This window comes from Lasioglossum baleicum, unplaced genomic scaffold (genome assembly GCF_051020765.1).
Source record: "Lasioglossum baleicum unplaced genomic scaffold, iyLasBale1 scaffold0023, whole genome shotgun sequence".
Lineage (NCBI taxonomy): Eukaryota > Metazoa > Arthropoda > Insecta > Hymenoptera > Halictidae > Lasioglossum > Lasioglossum baleicum.
In genome coordinates, this window is record NW_027469083.1 from 219264 (window position 1) to 241616 (window position 22353).

The following is a 22353-nucleotide window of genomic DNA, read 5'->3' on the forward strand; positions in this document are numbered from 1 at the left end:
AATATTCTAAGTCCCAATTTATTTAAATAAATAAATAGGTACGCCAATGGTTACCACTTAATTTTCGAGTCCTGCACCACTGGGAACGAAAACTGCTGACTCTAGTGCGGCGGCCATCGCGCTGTTTACGACGAAGACCGGCACAAAGAGGACACGGTCCCCTTTTGCGAAGTCAGCATTTTTCGGACGAACGTTGTTCGTCGACGAACGTTCGATTTTCCTCAGTCCTCTCCGGGGACCCGAGTGGGTCAGTCGAGTTTTCGTCAATCTTCCAAGTCCAGACTATTTAGACATAGTCTTTCCAAATCCAGATTGTTTAGACACAATCTTTCCAAATCCATACTGTTTAGACACAGTCCCTATTACCATTCAGTAATATCGTATTCTTATTCGTTTAATTCAAACATTACGTCGTTTATTCAATTAAACATTTTTATTGCGTTTCATATTTCGTACTTAGTACGTATTTCGATTTCGTTAATAATAAGCACCTTTACCTTTGTATTCTTTTACGTTTATAATATACTTTGTTTTACCAGAGTCAATCTAAATCCCAATTATTATTTCCTTGCTCCTAACTTCGTAGTTTGAAGTGACACGTTGTTAGTTAGAGATAGAGTTCTCACTGGAAAGTTCGCGAATAGTATTCCTTATTCAATTTCCTGTTACGTGTTCGCGTACGTGCGTGATAGTGATAGACTTGCTCGCATAGCAAGCTCCGCAGCATCCACGTCCGTTTTCTCGAATCAAAATATCGTCAACCACGCGGACGATATTCGCGAGATAAATTCACGGGATCGCACAGCGTCCACGCCCGTTTTCGCTAGTTAAAATATCGTCAATCACGCGGACGATATTCGTGAGTTAGATTCACGGTATCGTACAGCGTCCACGCCCGTTTCCTCAACGAGCGCATCCGTCTACAATACCGTAGCAGCCGGCTGTCAATCATTGGAGGTCGTTCCTGTCAAATATTGACGTGACAGAGTTTGGCGCAGTCGTCAATCCTTGAAGGTCGTTTCCAGCCATTTGGATCAACGCCTGTCGAGCAGAGGGGACCGAATTCAAGGTCATCAGCGCAACCGTAGCCGTTCATCCGTTGCGAATTCATTTCTCGTGTCAATCGACAAACAAGCGAAGCGTAAAAGTAAGTGGAACATATTATCGCGTATGTTTCAGGGTCGCGTGCATCTTTCATCTGTGTAAGACTGCATGCAGGTGTCGGCATCGGGTCCTAGTCTGTTGATAAAAAGACCAACACTTTTATTAAATGTCAGTCAGTGGAAGAGTAGAGTAGCCGGGCCGCGGTATTCTCTTCTCTTGCTCTTATAGCCCCGCCAGGACGTGACACCTCCTCGGGATTCGATCGAGTGCTCCCTAGAGAAAAACGCCGTGAAAAGCCGGCCGGAATCGAAGGAGACTCGAGAGATATCGGAGTACACTGCGAGAAGTCGGATCGTGGAGCGTGAGGATCGAGTCCGAACAAAGACTCCTCCGAAATCCGAAGAATTCGTCCTCGAACCTCGTACCGTTGCGTGCATAGCGGTCGACGTCGAAGGACCCAAACAGGGATATATCCGCCGTGTTAACGTAGCGCCGGATGTATTCCTGGGTGACTGCGTCGTCACCAATCGTAAAGGCAAAGCGAGCCTCCGGTGTTTTAACACCTCGTCGGAAAGAGTTTCATTTCGATTGCCCCCATTGGAGATGGAAAAAATCGAGTCGTACTCTTCCGACCTTTCTAATTCCGGGTATCATCCCGACGTATTCGGTAACCATCCCGACCTTTCTAATTCCGGGAACCATCCCGACGCATTCGGTAACCATCCCGACCTTACTAATTCCGGGAACCATCCCGACGCATTCGGTAACCATCCCGACCTTTCTAATTCCGGGAACCATCCCGACGTATTCGGTAACCATTGTCACGTCCTGGCGGGGCTATAAGAGCAAGAGAAGAGAATACCGCGGCCCGGCTACTCTGCTCTTCCACTGACTGACATTTAATAAAAGTGTTGGTCTTTTTATCAACAGACTAGGACCCGATGCCGACACCTGCATGCAGTCTTACACAGATGAATGATGCACGCGACCCTGAAACATACGCGATAATATGTTCCACTTACTTTTACGCTTCGCTTGTTTGTCGATTGACACGAGAAATGAGTTCGCAACGGATGAACAGCTACGGTTGCGCTGATGGCCTTGAATTCGGTCCTCTCTGCTTGACAGGCGTTGATCCAAATGGCTGGAAACGACCTTCAAGGATTGACGACTGCGCCAAATTCTGTCACGTCAATATTTGGCAGGAACGACCTCCAATGGTGGACAGCTGGCGGCTACGGTATTGTAGACGGATGCGCTCGTTGAGGAAACGGGCGTGGACGCTGTACGATACCGTGAATCTAACTCACGAATATCGTCCGCGTGATTGACGATATTTTAACTAGCGAAAACGGACGTGGACGCTGTACGATCCCGTGAATTTATCTCGCGAATATCGTCCGCGTGGTTGACGATATTTTGATTCGAGAAAACGGACGTGGATGCTGCGGAGCTTGCTATGCGAGCAAGTCTATCACTATCACGCACGTACGCGAACACGTAACAGGAAATTGAATAAGGAATACTATTCGCGAACTTTCCAGTGAGAACTCTATCTCTAACTAACAACGTGTCACTTCAAACTACGAAGTTAGGAGCAAGGAAATGATAATTGGGATTTAGATTGACTCTGGTAAAACAAAGTATATTATAAACGTAAAAGAATACAAAGGTAAAGATGCTTATTATTAACGAAATCGAAATACGTACTAAGTACGAAATATGAAACGCAATAAAAATGTTTAATTGAATAAACGACGTAATGTTTGAATTAAACGAATAAGAATACGATATTACTGAATGGTAATAGGGACTGTGTCTAAACAGTATGGATTTGGAAAGATTGTGTCTAAACAATCTGGATTTGGAAAGACTATGTCTAAATAGTCTGGACTTGGAAGATTGACGAAAACTCGACTGACCCACTCGGGTCCCCGGAGAGGACTGGGGAGAATCGAACGTTCGTCGACGAACAACGTTCGTCCGAAAAATGCTGACTTCGCAAAAGGGGACCGTGTCCTCTTTGTGCCGGTCTTCGTCGTAAACAGCGCGATGGCCGCCGCACTAGAGTCAGCAGTTTTCGTTCCCAGTGGTGCAGGACTCGAAAATTAAGTGGTAACCATTGGCGTACCTATTTATTTATTTAAATAAATTGGGACTTAGAATATTTTCGAGCGCTTGCTCTTGCAAGGCGTTTCGATGTAAATTTATATGTCATATGATTAGTTGACATCATTTGTCGACCGATCATATGTTTGAAAATATTCTAAGTACTTTTGAAAATTACCAAAAATCGAAATTTTGGTAAAGTCTAAACAAACGCGAATTGAGAACCTAACCTACAAATTTTTAGGTTAGTTTCATGATTTTCGCTCACGAGTCCAATGATATTTCAATCTTCGAGTTTGGGCCATTTTTGGCTATTTTAGGATTTTGACAGATTTTGGATTTTAGGTTATGTTGGTGGATTTCGATCAGATGTACGTGGTGTTTAGGATTCATTGTTATGAAGGATTTTTTGGAGTTTTGGAATCTTTAAAGGGGAACGCTCGCTCTTATGTATCTAATTTTACATGTAGTCTTAAAGCTAACGTCGGAGGTGCGACCGACGTCACACCTCCCCCCTTAGAGAAGAGATTTCACGCAGTGGAATCTCTGCCTCTGGGTGGCGGTAGACAGGATGCACTGAAATGTCATCCCTGTCTCGCAACGCTGGGTCAAGGGAATCGCAAATTAACGTTCGTTTCGTCAAGGGAGGACGGGTTCGGAATTCTCCGACACTGGCACTATCACTGGCTTCCGCTTAAATGTCACCATTGTCTGAATCGGTGTCATCGCTGGAACTATCGGATATCCAGTCAGGGTCGTCCCGTTGTGCGATCCATCTTGCCGATAGAATCTGTCCGCAAGGGATGCACTCCAATACTGGTGTTTCGGTGCATAGCCTTATTCCGCAATACTCGCATCTATTTGGGATGTTATACATCCGCTGATGCTCCCATCGTTCCACTCTAACAATTCGGGTGTATTGGCTGCAGTTGCGGCACAGCAACTTGCCGTTGCAAGCCACTCGAACTATCCCATTGTAACAGATAGTGTTGTTGTATCGTCTCATGTATCGGTGAGCTTTCAGCACGGTCGGCCGTCTTCCTCCCATCGGTCCGCACATTTTTCTGTCGTGGATAGCTATGGGATCCGCAATGTGACTCGGAGCTTGATCGGATGAGGAGTGAAGAGTCTCGTAAGCTGACTCCTCTGGTTGGACCCTTGGCTCGCTATCGTCTTTCTTAGAAGGATCAGAGATTAAGTTTGCAGTTACAATATTTCGCTGACGCGTGTCCTGTCTCGGGCTACCTGGAAGACGTTTAATCTTATTTGCATGGACAATTTTGAAATGGTTTCCTATTCGTAATTTGACATTGTTCGTATCAAGCATTTCTATTATCTCATGCGGTCCAGTATATTGCGCGTCGAATTTTCCTTTACGAGGTTCTTTTAACAAGTATACCTGTTCGCCTACCGTGAACTGCACGGGGTTAATCTTCCTATCATAATAAGTCTTTGATTTCTGCTTTGCCGCTACTAAATTATCGCGCGCGCGGGATTGTGTCTCGCTTATCTTTCTTTGTAGGTCAAAGAGGTAACCTGCGTAGGACTCGTTCTCTACTGCGTAGAGATGGGAATCAGAGGAAGGAACACGGGCCAGGGAACCGAATACCAACTCGTGTGGGGTGAAGTCTGTTCCCTCGTGTACGCTGGTATTGTAGCTAAACATTGCCAAGTTTATCCATTTATCCCAGTTATTTTTGTTGACGTACTGCTTCAAATATTCCGTCAGTACATGATGCGATCTCTCAATGGATCCGTTGCTTTGTGGGTGGAAAGCAGTGGTTTGGAGGCGTGTAATCCTGAATCTTTTTGCGATAGCCTTCATAAGGGAGCTTGTGAAGTTAGTCCCTTGATCCGTTAATATTGCCTTAGGCGTTCCAAAGCGACATATCAGGTGGTCGATGAAGGCGTTTGCTGTACTGACGGAGTCGGTAGATTTGAGCGGCACTGCGACGGAGTACTTTGTAAGAAGGTCTTGCATCGTCATTACATACGTGTTGCCATCTTCGGTAGTGGGTAATGGTCCCACGATGTCTAGCGAGACCTTATCAAACGCCCTGCCGGGCGTATCCGTTAACTTCATTGGTAGGCGAGTTTTTACTCTTGTTAACTTGTTACGCTGGCAACTCAGGCAATTGTTAACGTAGTTGGTTACGTCCTTTTTGAGGCTGTTCCACCAGTATTTTTCTCTTATCCTTTTGTATGTCTTGGTTATGCCTTTATGGCCGGCATACGCTGATACATGGTTCTCCGTGATGATCTCCATCCTTCTATCCTCAGCGGGGATTTGGACCTCGTTCGAACAGAGAAATATTTGGACTGGTGTGTCCTCGAATGTTTCTGTGAGTAGATTGACCACGTATTCTCTCGACAAATGGTCGAGGAATGTTTTAGAGATTGAAAAGGATTCCAACGCGAGCTCGTTGACAACGTCGATCAACGTTCTAAGACATTCTTTGAGGTCGTCTGCAGATACCTCATGAAGCGGTGATTGTTTAATCGGTATCTGGATTAACTTGTATTTACCGTGATCTGTTACCCTAGCTCTATGTAGGAGTAAGTCTTGGGATTTGGCCAGTTTGCCTTGTCTATAGAGATCTACGGCCCCGAGATCGATGGGCCGTCCGTCCATCGTTATGAAGCAAACTAAATTGTCCCTTCTCATTATTAATCGGTCTCTTGTATGAATTATTCTTCTTCTACGTGGTGTAGGATTGCTTTCTTCTTCTTCTTCTTCTTCTTCTTCTTCTTCTTCTTCTTCTTCTTCTTCTTCTGAGGGAATACTCTCTTCTCGCTCATCGAAGACATCTGGTCCGGTCAAGGAAGGCGGAAATATAGGAGAAAAGGAAAGAGTTTCTTCGACTCCCAGATCCCGTAGTAATCCTTGATCGGCGATTGAAATAAGAGGCGGGGATGCTGCGCGGGGGTCATCAGAATGCGATGGCGTACCCATCGATGGTCCCGGTGACGAGGCTGCCGATGATCTTCTCCTTTTTGGGGGCATTGACTTCGGTGGAGGCATGAGAATTGAATCGTCTCTATCTTTCTTCCTGCGGCGTGCGTCGAAAAGAGGAGTCCCCGGGCTTGACAATGGCGTCCTAGGCGGAGTCGTTTCCTCTGAATCGGTCCATGAGATGGGCAATGCCACCGGATTCCGGGATAGGGCATCCGCATTAGAGTTGGCTCTGCCAGGTTTGTAGATAACCTGGTATTCGAACTCTGCCAATTTTAATCTCCACCGGAGGAGCCGGGATGTGGGATCCTTTACGGATGTCATCCACACCAGCGGTCTGTGATCGGTGATGAGTAAGAATTTCCTGCCGTAAATGTACGGGCGGAAATATTGGACGGCGAATATTATGGCTAAACACTCCTTTTCTATTGTGGAGTAGTTTAGTTCAGCGCCGTGAAGGATACGTGACGCGTACGCGATAGGGCGATCCTTTCCCACGTCGCCTTGGCTTAGGACAGCGCCGATCGCGTACCCTGAGGCGTCGCAAGTTACGTTGAATGGTTTCCCAAAATCTGGGTACTGGAGGACAGGCTCCGTACACAATGCCTGTCGTAAAGTCTCGAAGGCTTCCTCCTGCTTTGACCCCCACACGAATTTCGTATCCTTGGTAAGGAGTTGGGTGAGGGGTTTGGAAATATGAGCGAATCTATCTATGAATCTGCGGTAATAGCCCGCTAGACCTAAAAATTCGCGGACGTTCTTTGCGTTTTTCGGTCGAGGATAATTTTGGACCGCGTTAATTTTTTTAGGGCATGGCCGTACGCCATCCTCGCTAATCTGGTGTCCTAGGTAAGCTACCTCTCTGTGCAAAAACCCGCATTTAGACGGTTGTAATTTCAAATTGGCGGCTCTCAATCGGCGAGCCAATTTATCAAATTTCGCTTTGTGTTCTTCTAGGGAACGCGCGTATATGACTATATCGTCAAGATAAACGAAGAGTTCGTTACCCTGGAGACCGGTTAGAATCGTATCCATTAGTCGCTGGAACGTAGCCGGCGCATTACGCAATCCGAACGGCATTCTATTATACTGGTAATGTCCGAACGGAGTTGAGAAGGCGGTTTTTGCGGCGTCCTCCTTTTCCATGCCTATTTGGTGAAACCCGCTTGCCAGATCAAATACGCTAAAATATTTGGCACTACCCAGCTGATCTAAGATCTCGTTTATGCTGGGCAGTGGATAAGCGTCTGCTATTGACTTCTCGTTTAAAGCGCGATAGTCAATTACCATTCTCCATTTCTTATTTCCTTCGGCATCCGCTTTCTTCGGTACGATCCACAAAGGGGAGTTATACGGTGAACTAGAGGGTGCGACTATATCATTTTGTAAGAGTTCACACATTTGTTTGTCGATCTCCTCCTTGTGAATCGGCGGATACCGGTATTGCTTGGTATGTACGGGGATGTCGTCCGTCGTGGGGATTTTATGTGTTACAGCGTTAGTTTTCCCCAGACGATCCCCTTGAAGGTGGAAGAGATCATTATTCTCCTCCAATAAAGATTTGACATGGTCTATCTCGTCGTGATCGAGGTGATCCATGGGAATAGTTTCCATAAGCTCATTAACGCGAGCATTACGGGACTTGGTAATGGAATGGACCCTTTTGGGTATGAATTCGAAGCCTTTCATAAAGGGTTTCGAGTATGAGTGATCGGGATGGTTACCGGAATTGTTTAGGAAATCGGGATGGCTACCGGAATCGTCGGAATGGTTACCGGAATTAATAGAAGACGCGAGTTGATCGTTAACGATCGTCTCGTGCGCGCGGCACGCACGAGCATTGAATAAGTCCGAATTGACTTCGGCTTGAATATTCGAAAAGGGAACCTCGATCTCTTCCACCTCCAACGTAGGCAGGGAGAAGGACGCCACTTCGGACGATGCGTTAAAGCATCGCAGGTATGCCTTTCCGTTACGGTTGGTGACTAAACAATCACCTAAGAACACATCGGGTTTTACATCTACTTTTCGCACATACCCTTCGCTTGGGCCCTTTACGTTGACGGCTATGCAGGCGGCGGTACGGCTTTCGACGGTATATTCCCGAGGATTCGAAAAGGGAATACGTAGGTTTTTATACTCTACGCATTCCTTCGCAAATGATATCTCTGCTCCCTCTCTGAAGAAGGGGGAGCCTAAGATACCATCTATATTAATTGGAAAACTGTCAGGCAGAACGTGTAGCGTGACTTTAATGGAATCTGCTAGCTCCGCATTGATATAACCGAGGGTCGCAATTTCTCCTTCTGTCACGCCATGGACGTGTATGACGCTGTCAGTTTTTAGATGAACGTCAGATTTGATACCAGACGCTCGGATTAAGTTGACCTCGGACCCGGTGTCCAAGAGGAACTCACACTCTTTTGAGAAGAGTGACGATTTTGCTTTTATTCGAGGGATAGGGGAGTCCGGCGCGAGATTTATTGCCGAGACTAATTTCGCGGATGGTCGTTCATTCTGCTGACCGTCCGGGTTATCTCTCCCATCTACTCGAATTTCATCTACTGCTGGTCGTCGCTGATGACGGCCAGCTGTGTTGCCTTTTGGCGATTCTCTTGGGATGCCTCCCGTCCTTTGGTCGCGTTTGTCGGGAGGCTTGATTCGTTTCCCGACTCATTTTTATTGTAATATTCGCGGCGGCGACATTCGTGTATGTCATGTCCCGTGCGCTTACAATATTTACAATACTTCCGATTCTCCGTAGGAAAGCGATCGCGACCTGGGGACTGGGAAGCGCGATCTTCGCGTTTATACGTTTCGCGCTGATTTGATTGCGACGGTTCGTGACGTCGCGGAGGAGGAGAGCGATACGCGTCTCTGTTATCGGATTTCCTGTCTCGCCAGGATTCACGAGGTGAAAAGGAAGGTCGTTGATCTTTCCTTTCCGAAGATCTGTTGCGCTGCTCAGGCGAATTCCTATCATAATAAGAGTTGCTTGATCGCTCTGGTGTGCGATTACGAGAGTCGGAGAATGCAACGCGGCGTCCGTCGTCGCGATAACGAACACGGTCAAGCTCGTACTGTTTGTACGCGGTTACTGCTTCATCGAATATTTTCTGTAATTCGAGTGACGCACAGAGCCTGACCTCGGCTCGAAGCGCTGGGATAAGACCACGCATGAAACAATCAATTGTGAATTTGTCAATCTCGTCTAGATTGGGGACCCCGCGGCCTGAATCTATGATCGCCGTTCTAAGGTCCTTTACTCGCGTAATATAATTCAACACGTGCTCGGACTGTCCCTGGTGTATCGAAGCTAATTCTCCGCGATACTGATCGATGAATTTATATGGGCCTAGTACATCTTTCAGGCGGTTGCACAATTCAGAGATTGTGTTAATATTTACGTCTTCAATCGCGGCGTATGCCTGTCCTCTAAGCTTATTGCATACTAATCTAGTGAGGGTACGCTCAGCTGTGGCTGGAACAGCTTCCAAGGCTCGCTTGCACGCGCGAACGAATTGTAGCACGGTTATGGAGGTGCCGTCAAAGGTAGGCACAAGTTCAACCGCTTGTTTAACGGTGAAATTCGAAGAATCGTGCATTATGGGTTCGCGGGGCGCAACGACTGGGCTAGCTGGAATTGATTGAGAATCTCTGGCCGATCGGATTTCTGCTATCTCGCGGCGTATATCCTCGTACGTTACTCTCTGCTCACGCGTTTCTGTTTCGTATTGCAATTTGAGTTGAGTCAACGCGGCGGTTTGATTAATGAGAGCTGCTTCTCTACGAGCTAAATCTTTCTGGAATTCAATTAATTCCTCTTCCGTAGGAGGAACCTTCTTTCTAGCCTCGCTACGCGTTTCCATGATTGCGTCGCTTGAAAATTTCTAAGTATGAAATTCGCGAAAAATAATCCGACTATATAACGTGGGCGAAGGGGCGTTTTCTAAACCGCCCGTCGCACTTTAACGTTCACTAAAACTCTCGATGAATTTGTACTGAGTACGAACATCGCGAAAAATAATTTGAGTATGTAACGTGGGCGAAAGGGCATTTCCTTCACTGCCCGTCGCACTTTTAACTGACACTATGCTTTCACGGACTCTAAGTCTACTGCGTTAAATTGTCAAACAATGATGGAACGCGCAGGGGTTCGCGTGCTAACACTGATTCTATTTTTATTCCTCGATGCCGTGCTTCTAACATCGGTGACCAACGACTGTCCTACCGACTGCGCCAAATTTGTCACAACAAATTTTGGCAGAGGTAGGACACATGACGTATCCTACAAAAGTGTTGACGGTGTCTCTAACATCGGTGACCAACGAGTGTCCTACCGACTGCGCCAAATTTGTCACGTCCTGGCGGGGCTATAAGAGCAAGAGAAGAGAATACCGCGGCCCGGCTACTCTGCTCTTCCACTGACTGACATTTAATAAAAGTGTTGGTCTTTTTATCAACAGACTAGGACCCGATGCCGACACCTGCATGCAGTCTTACACAGATGAAAGATGCACGCGACCCTGAAACATACGCGATAATATGTTCCACTTACTTTTACGCTTCGCTTGTTTGTCGATTGACACGAGAAATGAATTCGCAACGGATGAACGGCTACGGTTGCGCTGATGACCTTGAATTCGGTCCCCTCTGCTCGACAGGCGTTGATCCAAATGGCTGGAAACGACCTTCAAGGATTGACGACTGCGCCAAACTCTGTCACGTCAATATTTGACAGGAACGACCTCCAATGATTGACAGCCGGCTGCTACGGTATTGTAGACGGATGCGCTCGTTGAGGAAACGGGCGTGGACGCTGTACGATACCGTGAATCTAACTCACGAATATCGTCCGCGTGATTGACGATATTTTAACTAGCGAAAACGGGCGTGGACGCTGTGCGATCCCGTGAATTTATCTCGCGAATATCGTCCGCGTGGTTGACGATATTTTGATTCGAGAAAACGGACGTGGATGCTGCGGAGCTTGCTATGCGAGCAAGTCTATCACTATCACGCACGTACGCGAACACGTAACAGGAAATTGAATAAGGAATACTATTCGCGAACTTTCCAGTGAGAACTCTATCTCTAACTAACAACGTGTCACTTCAAACTACGAAGTTAGGAGCAAGGAAATGATAATTGGGATTTAGATTGACTCTGGTAAAACAAAGTATATTATAAACGTAAAAGAATACAAAGGTAAAGATGCTTATTATTAACGAAATCGAAATACGTACTAAGTACGAAATATGAAACGCAATAAAAATGTTTAATTGAATAAACGACGTAATGTTTGAATTAAACGAATAAGAATACGATATTACTGAATGGTAATAGGGACTGTGTCTAAACAGTATGGATTTGGAAAGATTGTGTCTAAACAATCTGGATTTGGAAAGACTATGTCTAAATAGTCTGGACTTGGAAGATTGACGAAAACTCGACTGACCCACTCGGGTCCCCGGAGAGGACTGGGAAGAATCGAACGTTCGTCGACGAACAACGTTCGTCCGAAAAATGCTGACTTCGCAAAAGGGGACCGTGTCCTCTTTGTGCCGGTCTTCGTCGTAAACAGCGCGATGGCCGCCGCACTAGAGTCAGCAGTTTTCGTTCCCAGTGGTGCAGGACTCGAAAATTAAGTGGTAACCATTGGCGTACCTATTTATTTATTTAAATAAATTGGGACTTAGAATATTTTCGAGCGCTTGCTCTTGCAAGGCGTTTCGATTTAAATTTTATATGTCATATGATTAGTTGACATCATTTGTCGACCGATCATATGTTTGAAAATATTCTAAGTACTTTTGAAAATTACCAAAAATCGAAATTTTGGTAAAGTCTAAACAAACGCGAATTGAGAACATAACCTACAAATTTTTAGGTTAGTTTCATGATTTTCGCTCACGAGTCCAATGATATTTCAATCTTCGAGTTTGGGCCATTTTTGGCTATTTTAGGAATTTGACAGATTTTGGATTTTAGGTTATGTTGATGGATTTCAATCAGATGTACGTGGTGTTAAGGATTCATTGTTATGAAGGATTTTTAGGAGTTTTGGAATCTTTAAAGGGGAACGCTCGCTCTTATGTATCTAATTTTACATGTAGTCTTAAAGCTAACGTCGGAGGTGCGACCGACGTCACAAGACTATATATTACCGATCTCCAGCGAAACCTGTTCGAGCCTACACACGACGGGGACAATATTCATCACCCCAGCCGCCCAGATCACAGGTATTCAGCCGAACTCGACCTCCTCTCACGGCCTCACGTTAGCAGGAGTTATTCAGAACGATGGTAGCTGCGCTGGAACCACGTATAGTGATCCGTTTGGGACTTGGACCGATGTCGTGGTACAAGCTTTAGTCCGAATCACGATCCGCGACTACATCGCTCCAATCAGATTGTCAACCGGACAGATTCATCTACAAACTGGGCAAACCTGCCCCCTTCAAAAAGGAAGCTGCTTAGACGCACAAGATGGCCATACGTTCTGGGAAACCACGCCGACGGACTCGTGCAAATTCAATAATTATGATGTCTTGTACGAAGGGATAGCCACTAAACTATCCTCCAAGGAGAATCCTTCTCCAACCCTGTATACCGTAGCATCGCAGGACACGACTTTTGCACTCACGGAGACAGGCAGATCGTCAGTTTGCGGATATGTCATAATCCGAACGGAACACCCCAAGCTGTTCATTCTGGAAGTTGGAAGTTCAGGAAAATTCAAGGAGAAAACACACACCTTGGTCAACAATCTGGACATCTTCACGTATGTCAACAGCAAATTTGTCTACGTGGAGAAGCACCTCCGGAAACAATTTTCTCAACTCTACAAAGATGTAATCCGTCAGAAGTGTGAGCTAGAGCGTCAGATTCTCCAGAACGCCCTCACATTATTACATTCAGCACCCGAAGAAGTTGCCACTGCCATCATGAAGGATGTCGGATTTATCGCAGTTCCAGCAGGAGAGGTAGTGCACATAATAAAGTGCATACCAGTCACGGTCCAAGTGAGGAAAACCGAACGGTGTTATGATGAGCTACCCATCACGTATCGGAACACATCAAAATTCCTGAAGCCAAGGGACCACATCATTTCAAATACGGGGACAGAAAAGCCATGCAATGAGCTACTTCCCCCATATTATAGACTGCACGGAACATGGTATCGCCTAACACCGTCATTGATGGAGGCCATCACTCCTTCGGAGCTTCACCCCCTCGCCAAGCCAACCTGGAAATACATAGATCCGAAGAACTTGGCAACGGGAGGCATTTATTCACAAGACGACCTGGACAAACTACAGGATCATATAATGTTTCCTGTAGAGAAGGTAGCAGTCATAAATTCAATCGCACAGGGTGCGACGGGAAGACAGTTTGCAGCAGGAAACATCAACATGTTCAACCTGCTCGATGAAAACTCCCTACAGCAGATAGCGGAGTCTACAGCACAGAAATTATGGTCCGGATTCACTACATTCGGATCAATAAGTGCTGGAATAATCGGAGTGTATGTAGCGATCCGCACGATCAAAACAATCATCAGTACGATCGTTAACGGCATCGCATTACACTCACTATACGGCTGGAGCCTGCATCTCGTTGTCGCCATCTGGAGTTCACTGACCCGGTTCTTTATATTCATGAAGCAGAGGGACAACAAGACTTCAGCGGCCATCGAGGACAAAGATAGTGATAGTGCCAGTGTCGGAGAAATCCGAACCCGTCCTCCCTTGACGAAACGAACGTTAATTTGCGATTCCCTTGACCCAGCGTCGCGAGACAGGGATGACATTTCAGTGCATCCTGTCTACCGCCACCCAGAGGCAGAGATTCCACTGCGTGAAATCTCTTCTCTAAGGGGGGAGGTGTGACGTCGGTCGCACCTCCGACGTTAGCTTTAAGACTACATGTAAAATTAGATACATAAGAGCGAGCGTTCCCCTTTAAAGATTCCAAAACTCCTAAAAATCCTTCATAACAATGAATCCTTAACACCACGTACATCTGTTTGAAATCCATCAACATAACCTAAAATCCAAAATCTGTCAAAATCCTAAAATAGCCAAAAATGGCCCAAACTCGAAGATTGAAATATCATTGGACTCGTGAGCGAAAATCATGAAACTAACCTAAAAATTTGTAGGTTATGTTCTCAATTCGCGTTTGTTTAGACTTTACCAAAATTTCGATTTTTGGTAATTTTCAAAAGTACTTAGAATATTTTCAAACATATGATCGGTCGACAAATGATGTCAACTAATCATATGACATATAAAATTTACATCGAAACGCCTTGCAAGAGCAAGCGCTCGAAAATATTCTAAGTCCCAATTTATTTAAATAAATAAATAGGTACGCCAATGGTTACCACTTAATTTTCGAGTCCTGCACCACTGGGAACGAAAACTGCTGACTCTAGTGCGGCGGCCATCGCGCTGTTTACGACGAAGACCGGCACAAAGAGGACACGGTCCCCTTTTGCGAAGTCAGCATTTTTCGGACGAACGTTGTTCGTCGACGAACGTTCGATTTTCCTCAGTCCTCTCCGGGGACCCGAGTGGGTCAGTCGAGTTTTCGTCAATCTTCCAAGTCCAGACTATTTAGACATAGTCTTTCCAAATCCAGATTGTTTAGACACAATCTTTCCAAATCCATACTGTTTAGACACAGTCCCTAATACCATTCAGTAATATCGTATTCTTATTCGTTTAATTCAAATATTACTTCGTTTATTCAATTAAACATTTTTATTGCGTTTCATATTTCGTACTTAGTACGTATTTCGATTTCGTTAATAATAAGCATCTTTACCGTTGTATTCTTTTACGTTTATAATATACTTTGTTTTACCAGAGTCAATCTAAATCCCAATTATTATTTCCTTGCTCCTAACTTCGTAGTTTGAAGTGACACGTTGTTAGTTAGAGATAGAGTTCTCGCTGGAAAGTTCGCGAAGAGTATTCCTTATTCAATTTCCTTTCAACGTGTTCGCGTACGTGCGTGATAGTGATAGACTTGCTCGCATAGCAAGCTCCGCAGCATCCACGTCCGTTTTCTCGAATCAAAATATCGTCAACCACGCGGACGATATTCGCGAGATAAATTCACGGGATCGCACAGCGTCCACGCCGGTTTTCGCTAGTTAAAATATCGTCAATCACGCGGACGATATTCGTGAGTTAGATTCACGGTATCGTACAGCGTCCACGCCCGTTTCCTCAACGAGCGCATCCGTCTACAATACCGTAGCCGCCAGCTGTCAGCCATTGGAGATCGTTCCTGCCAAATATTGACGTGACAGAATTTGGCGCAGTCGTCAATCCTTGAAGGTCGTTTCCAGCCATTTGGATCAACGCCTGTCAAGCAGAAAGGACCGAATTCAAGGCCATCAGTGCAACCGTAGCTGTTCATCCGTTGCGAATTCATTTCTCGTGTCAATCGACAAACAAGCGAAGCGTAAAAGTAAGTGGAACATATTACCGCGTATGTTTCAGGGTCGCGTGCATCATTCATCAGTGTAAGACTGCATGCAGGTGTCGGCATCGGGTCCTAGTCTGTTGATAAAAAGACCAACACTTTTATTAAATGTCAGTCAGTGGAAGAGTAGAGTAGCCGGGCCGCGGTATTCTCTTCTCTTGCTCTTATAGCCCCGCCAGGACGTGACAATCGTGAGGTCGAATACATAGGTGTCTTATTTTCTACCGGATGTCTCGTTAGACATAACGCTGTGGATGTTATGAGAAGCGCGCGATTAATGATTACGGTGAATGCTACGTGATACTGCTACGGGGAATACATTAAGATATGATTATTATACAAGGGTTAAGATAAGAATGGGTATATGGTATGGGGTGAGAATCGGATCTGATGAACGGAGCGAAGTATGACTACTTATAACTAATCAATATTCTTAATAATTACGGTTACAATATCCTACTCTTATTGGCTATGCTTATAACCTATGGCAACACGTCGGCAGACGTGACAGATGGTAGTTTATTTTGATTGAGGTCATTACGGTTCTGGGAAAAACTTATGTGCAATGAAAACAATGCGCGATTAGGACAATCCCTATTTTTGTTTACATTAACACCAATTTTCATACTTTACCTTCATGATCTCCATACATTAATATCTTATGACCTTTATGAAACGATAATAAAAACTCTTTCAAAGTTAATCTAAAAACCAATAAGTAAATATCTTTTATGTATAATTATATTTTTTAACATTTAGGACAAAATCAAACCTTTCACTAGCAAGATGTTTCTGTAGTAATCCAATCTTATTATCTCTTATTACACTTTTCTTGTTGCTTTTGCGACGTACACATTGTCCTTCATTGAGTCTTTTTAATTTAATTTCTTCATCCATTATTAGTTGCTTTATAGTTTCTGTAAAGTTTACACAGTTAACTTGGCTTGGATGAGAAATCGTTCTTTTAAATTTAGTTTTATACGCAAATAAAAATGTATAAATGAAATAACATTAATGAAAGAATTACCCAAAAATATCCATATGTTTTTTTTCCCTTTTCCTAACTTCAATGAAACAACATTATTGTAAGACTCGGTGGTATTGTTTGTTCTCATGGGACAATCATATACTGAAACTTTTTCTGCTTTTGGCAACCACGTGGATCGTATGTATTCGATAAAAATTTTGATTGGAGGATGCTCAGCGGTAAAAGAAGCTGATTCTCTTTCAATTTCAGCAAACCCTTTTTTAAAGAGGTCTGCAGGAGCTAAAGCTAATGTCATTGCCATTGACAATACTTTAGTTGGTGCATCTGCGAGACCTAAATGGCGCCATTTTCGTAATAAAGCCTGTAAAACGTACACTTGGTTTAAAATTATATCTTTTTATGGGCAGTAAATTTATTCCCTATAAAATTATATTAACCTGATTATAGTGGAACCAGCAGCCTTTTACACTGCTCAATGGAAACTGCTGCTCCAATGCAATCATTGCTGCACTTTCATAATCAGTCATTGTAAACTTCAAATTCTCATGAAGCGTTGGAGCTAATTCTTTTATCTTGCTCCATATTGCTATATACATAGCTTTTGTTAATGTTTCGCACAATATAAATATTGTACCCACTCCCTTTCAAAGCAAAACTTTCATAAGTATAATATAAGCTGTTAAATTTGGTACCACTATCAATACGATGTGAATTTTTACCCTGGTCATAGGGCAGCAGTTACCATGTATTAAAGGGAAAGAATAAAAATTATATGCACTTTTATGCTTGTAGTAAAATTACAAAATAAATAATGTTACAATGGGATATTTAAAACAAACGTCTAAATGCTAATTTCTATATTACATAACAAAACATTACGATAACCTGTAAATGCTCTCTCAATTTAGGGTACTTCGTCAATTATCAAACGTTAACTCGAAAAATATTTCACCTAAAGTGCTATTAACATCTGTCAGTGTTGAGTGCATTTTGATCTTCAAATCTATTTGTCGTGAACTAATTTCGAATAACAAAACATAGTATTTATTTATTACGATACAGATTTATTCGTTACTAATAAATAATTTTTCTCCAAATAATATCGTTACTCGTGATTCAGGAATAAATTCTTACATTATTCTTTGTACGATAATCAAAATAAAATTTGCCCAACATTGCCTATACACATCATATAATTATAGTATAACAAACTAAAATAACATACTTTGGTAATGTATATTATACTTACGGTATCCATGTATACAATGTGAATAATATAAAGTTGTGCAATTGGTGGTTTAGGAGGTAAAACCTTGAATAGAAATAAAATGCAAATTGTATAGAATTGAATAGAAATAAAATATAATATATGTATATACATCTTTTCCATTATTTCGTATTAAAAGAATATTTGTATCACATTATGTCCCCCTTCATATGAAACAACTTTCGGAAGAACATTTTTTAACATTTTCTGTTCCTTCTAAGAAATTAAAAACAGTCCAACTATTATATAATTCGTTGATACATAATACATATATACATTCAGTATTATGTCTATACTACATATTATATGAATACCAGGTATTTCGTTTATCTCATCCATTTTAATGTCTTCATTACTTTTACAAATAACAAAATATACAAAACAATAGTTGTTTTCATTTTCATGTTTTTTTCCGTCAAGAAAATTTTTTTCAAGTTTTAAAGTTTATCGACGATTTTTTTTGTAACAGCGACACATTTTTACTAGTGTAGCTGATTTAAAAAAATGGATTTTAAACACGTATGTTGATCTTGAAATGACCAGACAATTCATAATAATTTGAAGGACTAATGAATTTTAATATTTTCTTGTCTGACCAATATCTTTGTTATCTTACAAGAAGCGGTCCTTGCCTGTCCAAGTAGCGTAAGTTCAGGGTAATGAAATACCGTGCTGGAAGTAAGGATGCTACATCTGGTCAGCAGTCGCTCGAAAAATATTTGACTTGGAACATAATTAATAAAGTAAATCTCTATAGAAATATTTTCATTGTCTTGAGAGTAATAGAGGTCATATCAAGTGTATTTCTTGATAGCCTCATTCAAATTATCATGAATTTTCGGCACAGAGGCATTCCAATATCAACACATTTATACTCATTTATTAGTGAAAAATCGTCGATTACTTCAAAAAGTTGAAAAAACACGAATCGCACAATTTGCTAATTCTTTTACAAGTTACTTCTCAGTGTAATAAACATTTGGATTTGCAAAAACAACAGCAATATTAGAGTAGACAAAATCCTAGAAATACCTTATATATTAATAATAATATACACTATACACACTTTAAACACTGACATAATGTTGTGTGTTTGTCTTATGTGTCTATACATACACATATATTATACAAGGTGTAACAGAATATGTGAGACCCACTTCAGAAACTGATTGTACGTCTAAAACAATGAAAAGAATTCATATAAACATATGCTTGATCTATCTTTGTTTACGAGATATAAAGGATTTTGTAAAAAGAGCAAACTCTCTCTGTCCATAAACTGCACAGTAAACCGGTATATCTCATAAGCAAGAATTCACGCAAGCTTCAGACTACAATAAGCTTCTCAACAAATTCGGCAAACACCAGGAGTCTTTCAGAGTGTAACCGGATCCATAACAAGACTTCTACAAGTTTTCTGGAAATTGGCAAGATAGTCATTTTCAATATCTTATGCACACACAGATGGAATTAGATAAGACAAAATTAAAACAGAAAAATCTCATCAAGACAGATAGACATACATTTATATGAATATTTCTCAATGTTTTTAAATATAGTACAATTACAGTTCCTGAGTTGATTCTCATGTTACGTCGTCCGATGTACGACGTTGGCCTTGTACACACACTATGTATACAAGGTCTGATCTGCATAAGATCCATACACCGTCCCCTAGACATAAGAGCATAGCATTAAGATCTCATTATTCTATTGTTCTAATCCTTATCTCCGTCTTTACCCATCACCATAACTTCACCTTGATCAACACCTTACCTCAGTTTCAACCCATCACCACGACACATAATGCAATAAAGTATTGCATCACTCTGGAAGCATCTAGAAGCTTCTAGAAACGTTGAGAAGTCCAAAGACTGCTGCATCAGCAGTCCCACGCTCGTAGAGGGCAATAGGACAGCCACGAGACTGCAGCGTCAGCAGAAATGCACGTGCAGTCCCCGGGAGCGAAGACGCTGCTGCGTCAGCGGTTCTCCCACTCCGACGACTGAAGAACAAAGAGACTGCAGCGTCAGCTATCCCCACTCCGAACGAAGGAGGCAAGGCAGAGCAGGCGCTTGCATCAGTCCGCCTTCAGCCAGCGACTCGCACAGACGTGCCTACCTGGCCTCAGAGTCAGTTCGGCTTCAAGAGCAGACATGTTCAGTCTAGCTCCGCGAAAGTGAAGTGTGTCGATCCTTCACTCCTAATTCCAATTCCAATTCCAACTCTAACTCAACTCAACTCAAGTCCTAATTCTCATACGTTATTCCTATAACATATTACAATATCCATTATTCATTAATCCAATTACCACTCCTATTATAATACTACTTACATATTGTATACCAGTGTACTTACCAGTTCTTATTTAATATATCGTTGTTATACCAGTGCTTCGATCTTGTTATTCTTGTGTTAGTTCAACACCATCTTCCAATTCAGTTCTTGCATCGAATATATTAAACTCGTGACATATCCGGACTTGGTCTAAAGTGCGCAGTGGAAACGCTGAGCCGCCAATAAGGAATTTGAAGCGAGTCATAGAGAAGTTCTCGTGCCACGTCTAGAATTGGTCTAAAGTGCGCAGTGGAAACGCTGAGCCGCCACTATAGACGTGAAGCGAGTTAACTACCAAAAAGGTTAATAACAAGTGGAAGTTCATTTTCATTATATTATTAATATTCCATCATTACTATTCCTTACCCATGCGACGCCCACGTCGAGCGGGACGCAAGTATCAACTTGCTAAATTGAGACGCGCGTTGAGAAATAAAGCGGTGCTCGATCAAATCATTGCCACTACCGAGTGGACAGAACTTCTGGGAACCACCGAGCACATTCCGTGTGACGCGTCCGATTACGTTTCTGTATACGGTTGCCCTTGCAACCCTCCTAAAGAGGTCAACCACGCGGACCTCTCGCGAGCTCCGACGCCAGTTCTGCATCCGGTCGATCGTCCTGAGGTGATCGACATAGCCGACGACGACGACAGCCGAGACACGATCATCGTTCCCAGGGTCCGTTGCCGAATCATCCGTGACGTTCCTCTGCCAGCTCATCAACGTGTCATCTTGCGGCCAGCATCCAAGGGCACTAATGTCGTCCCGAGGAGAGCAGCAGCAACTCTGCCAGATCTTCCCCACCTCGAGGACATCTGTATAGAAGACCCGATGTACGACACCTACTGTCAGTACCGCCAGTTCCTGCTGCAACAATATTATTAGGCGTTAATACAGCATTGCGGTGAGTCATATAATGTCTTGTATAATTGCTGAATCCTGTAAACTCACCGTTTTCGTTGCATCATCTCGCGCGTGATTCTTGTCGGGACACTTCTTGTAACCGCGTCGGACGTTCTTTTCTTGACTGCATCCATAGCAATATCGGTTGTCCTAGTGCATATGACAGCCCGCGGCTGTCTCGGCACGAAAGACCACTCCTCATTTTAATCATAATATCTCAACCGTCCGTCTGTCACTGTTCTCTTTTCTCTCTCCTGGTACCTGTAACAAAAACACAGTGACGGACGTGACACTCACATGTTCTCTGTTACACCCTACATATATACTTTACTTTCACTTGTATACTACTTACGGAGAAAATACCATCAGCATAGATACAGTGGGAGGTATCAAGAACGTTCAAAAGTGTGCCTGTAGTGAACAAAATGGCTGCTTTACCCTCTTCATCCTTTATTACTATTTTAGTAATGTTATCCATGATAGAATGAGTCTCAATGCAGGCATTTATGGCGATTAAATTAGGCGCAACTTGTGGATAGCTTTTTTGTCTTTCTCGGAAAAGTACAGCTTTTATACTGTTATATGATAATGTGCTTGCAGCAATAGGATACCTACACAAAAAAAGAATTTTATTTAGTTTTCTGATAATTTTTAAATCTATTTCATATTGTTCAAAGTTTCTTTCAAAAATATGGTACAACAATTACTGTCTACAGATGTCATCGAAGATTTTTTTTAATGGGATCAATGTCTCCCGACATAGTTGAAGCATATCACTTTTCATTTTCTCCCGCTGGATTGTATTGTGACGTCGGTCGCACCTCCGACGTTAGCTTTAAGACTACATGTAAAATTAGATACATAAGAGCGAGCGTTCCCCTTTAAAGATTCCAAAACTCCTAAAAATCCTTCATAACAATGAATCCTAAACACCACGTACATCTGATCGAAATCCACCAACATAACCTAAAATCCAAAATCTGTCAAAATCCTAAAATAGCCAAAAATGGCCCAAACTCGAAGATTGAAATATCATTGGACTCGTGAGCGAAAATCATGAAACTAACCTAAAAATTTGTAGGTTAGGTTCTCAATTCGCGTTTGTTTAGACTTTACCAAAATTTCGATTTTTGGTAATTTTCAAAAGTACTTAGAATATTTTCAAACATATGATCGGTCGACAAATGATGTCA

General features: G+C 42.9%; 1 protein-coding gene across 1 annotated transcript in view; it reads right to left on the bottom strand.

Annotated features, from left to right (window-relative positions):
* LOC143219312 (uncharacterized) overlaps positions 1 to 21958 on the bottom strand; it is a 31233-nt gene extending 9275 nt beyond the window's left edge. Inside the window, exons 1-7 of the mRNA XM_076445316.1 lie at positions 21868 to 21958; positions 21513 to 21771; positions 17901 to 17963; positions 17089 to 17292; positions 16691 to 17012; positions 16436 to 16580; positions 16297 to 16367 (exon numbers count right to left, since the gene is read on the bottom strand). Coding sequence (XP_076301431.1) covers positions 16297 to 16367; positions 16436 to 16580; positions 16691 to 17012; positions 17089 to 17292; positions 17901 to 17963; positions 21513 to 21771; positions 21868 to 21944 — 1141 coding nt within the window. The 5' untranslated portion in view covers positions 21945 to 21958. The remainder of the gene's footprint in view (positions 1 to 16296; positions 16368 to 16435; positions 16581 to 16690; positions 17013 to 17088; positions 17293 to 17900; positions 17964 to 21512; positions 21772 to 21867) is intronic.
* Positions 21959 to 22353: the final 395 nt, after the last annotated feature.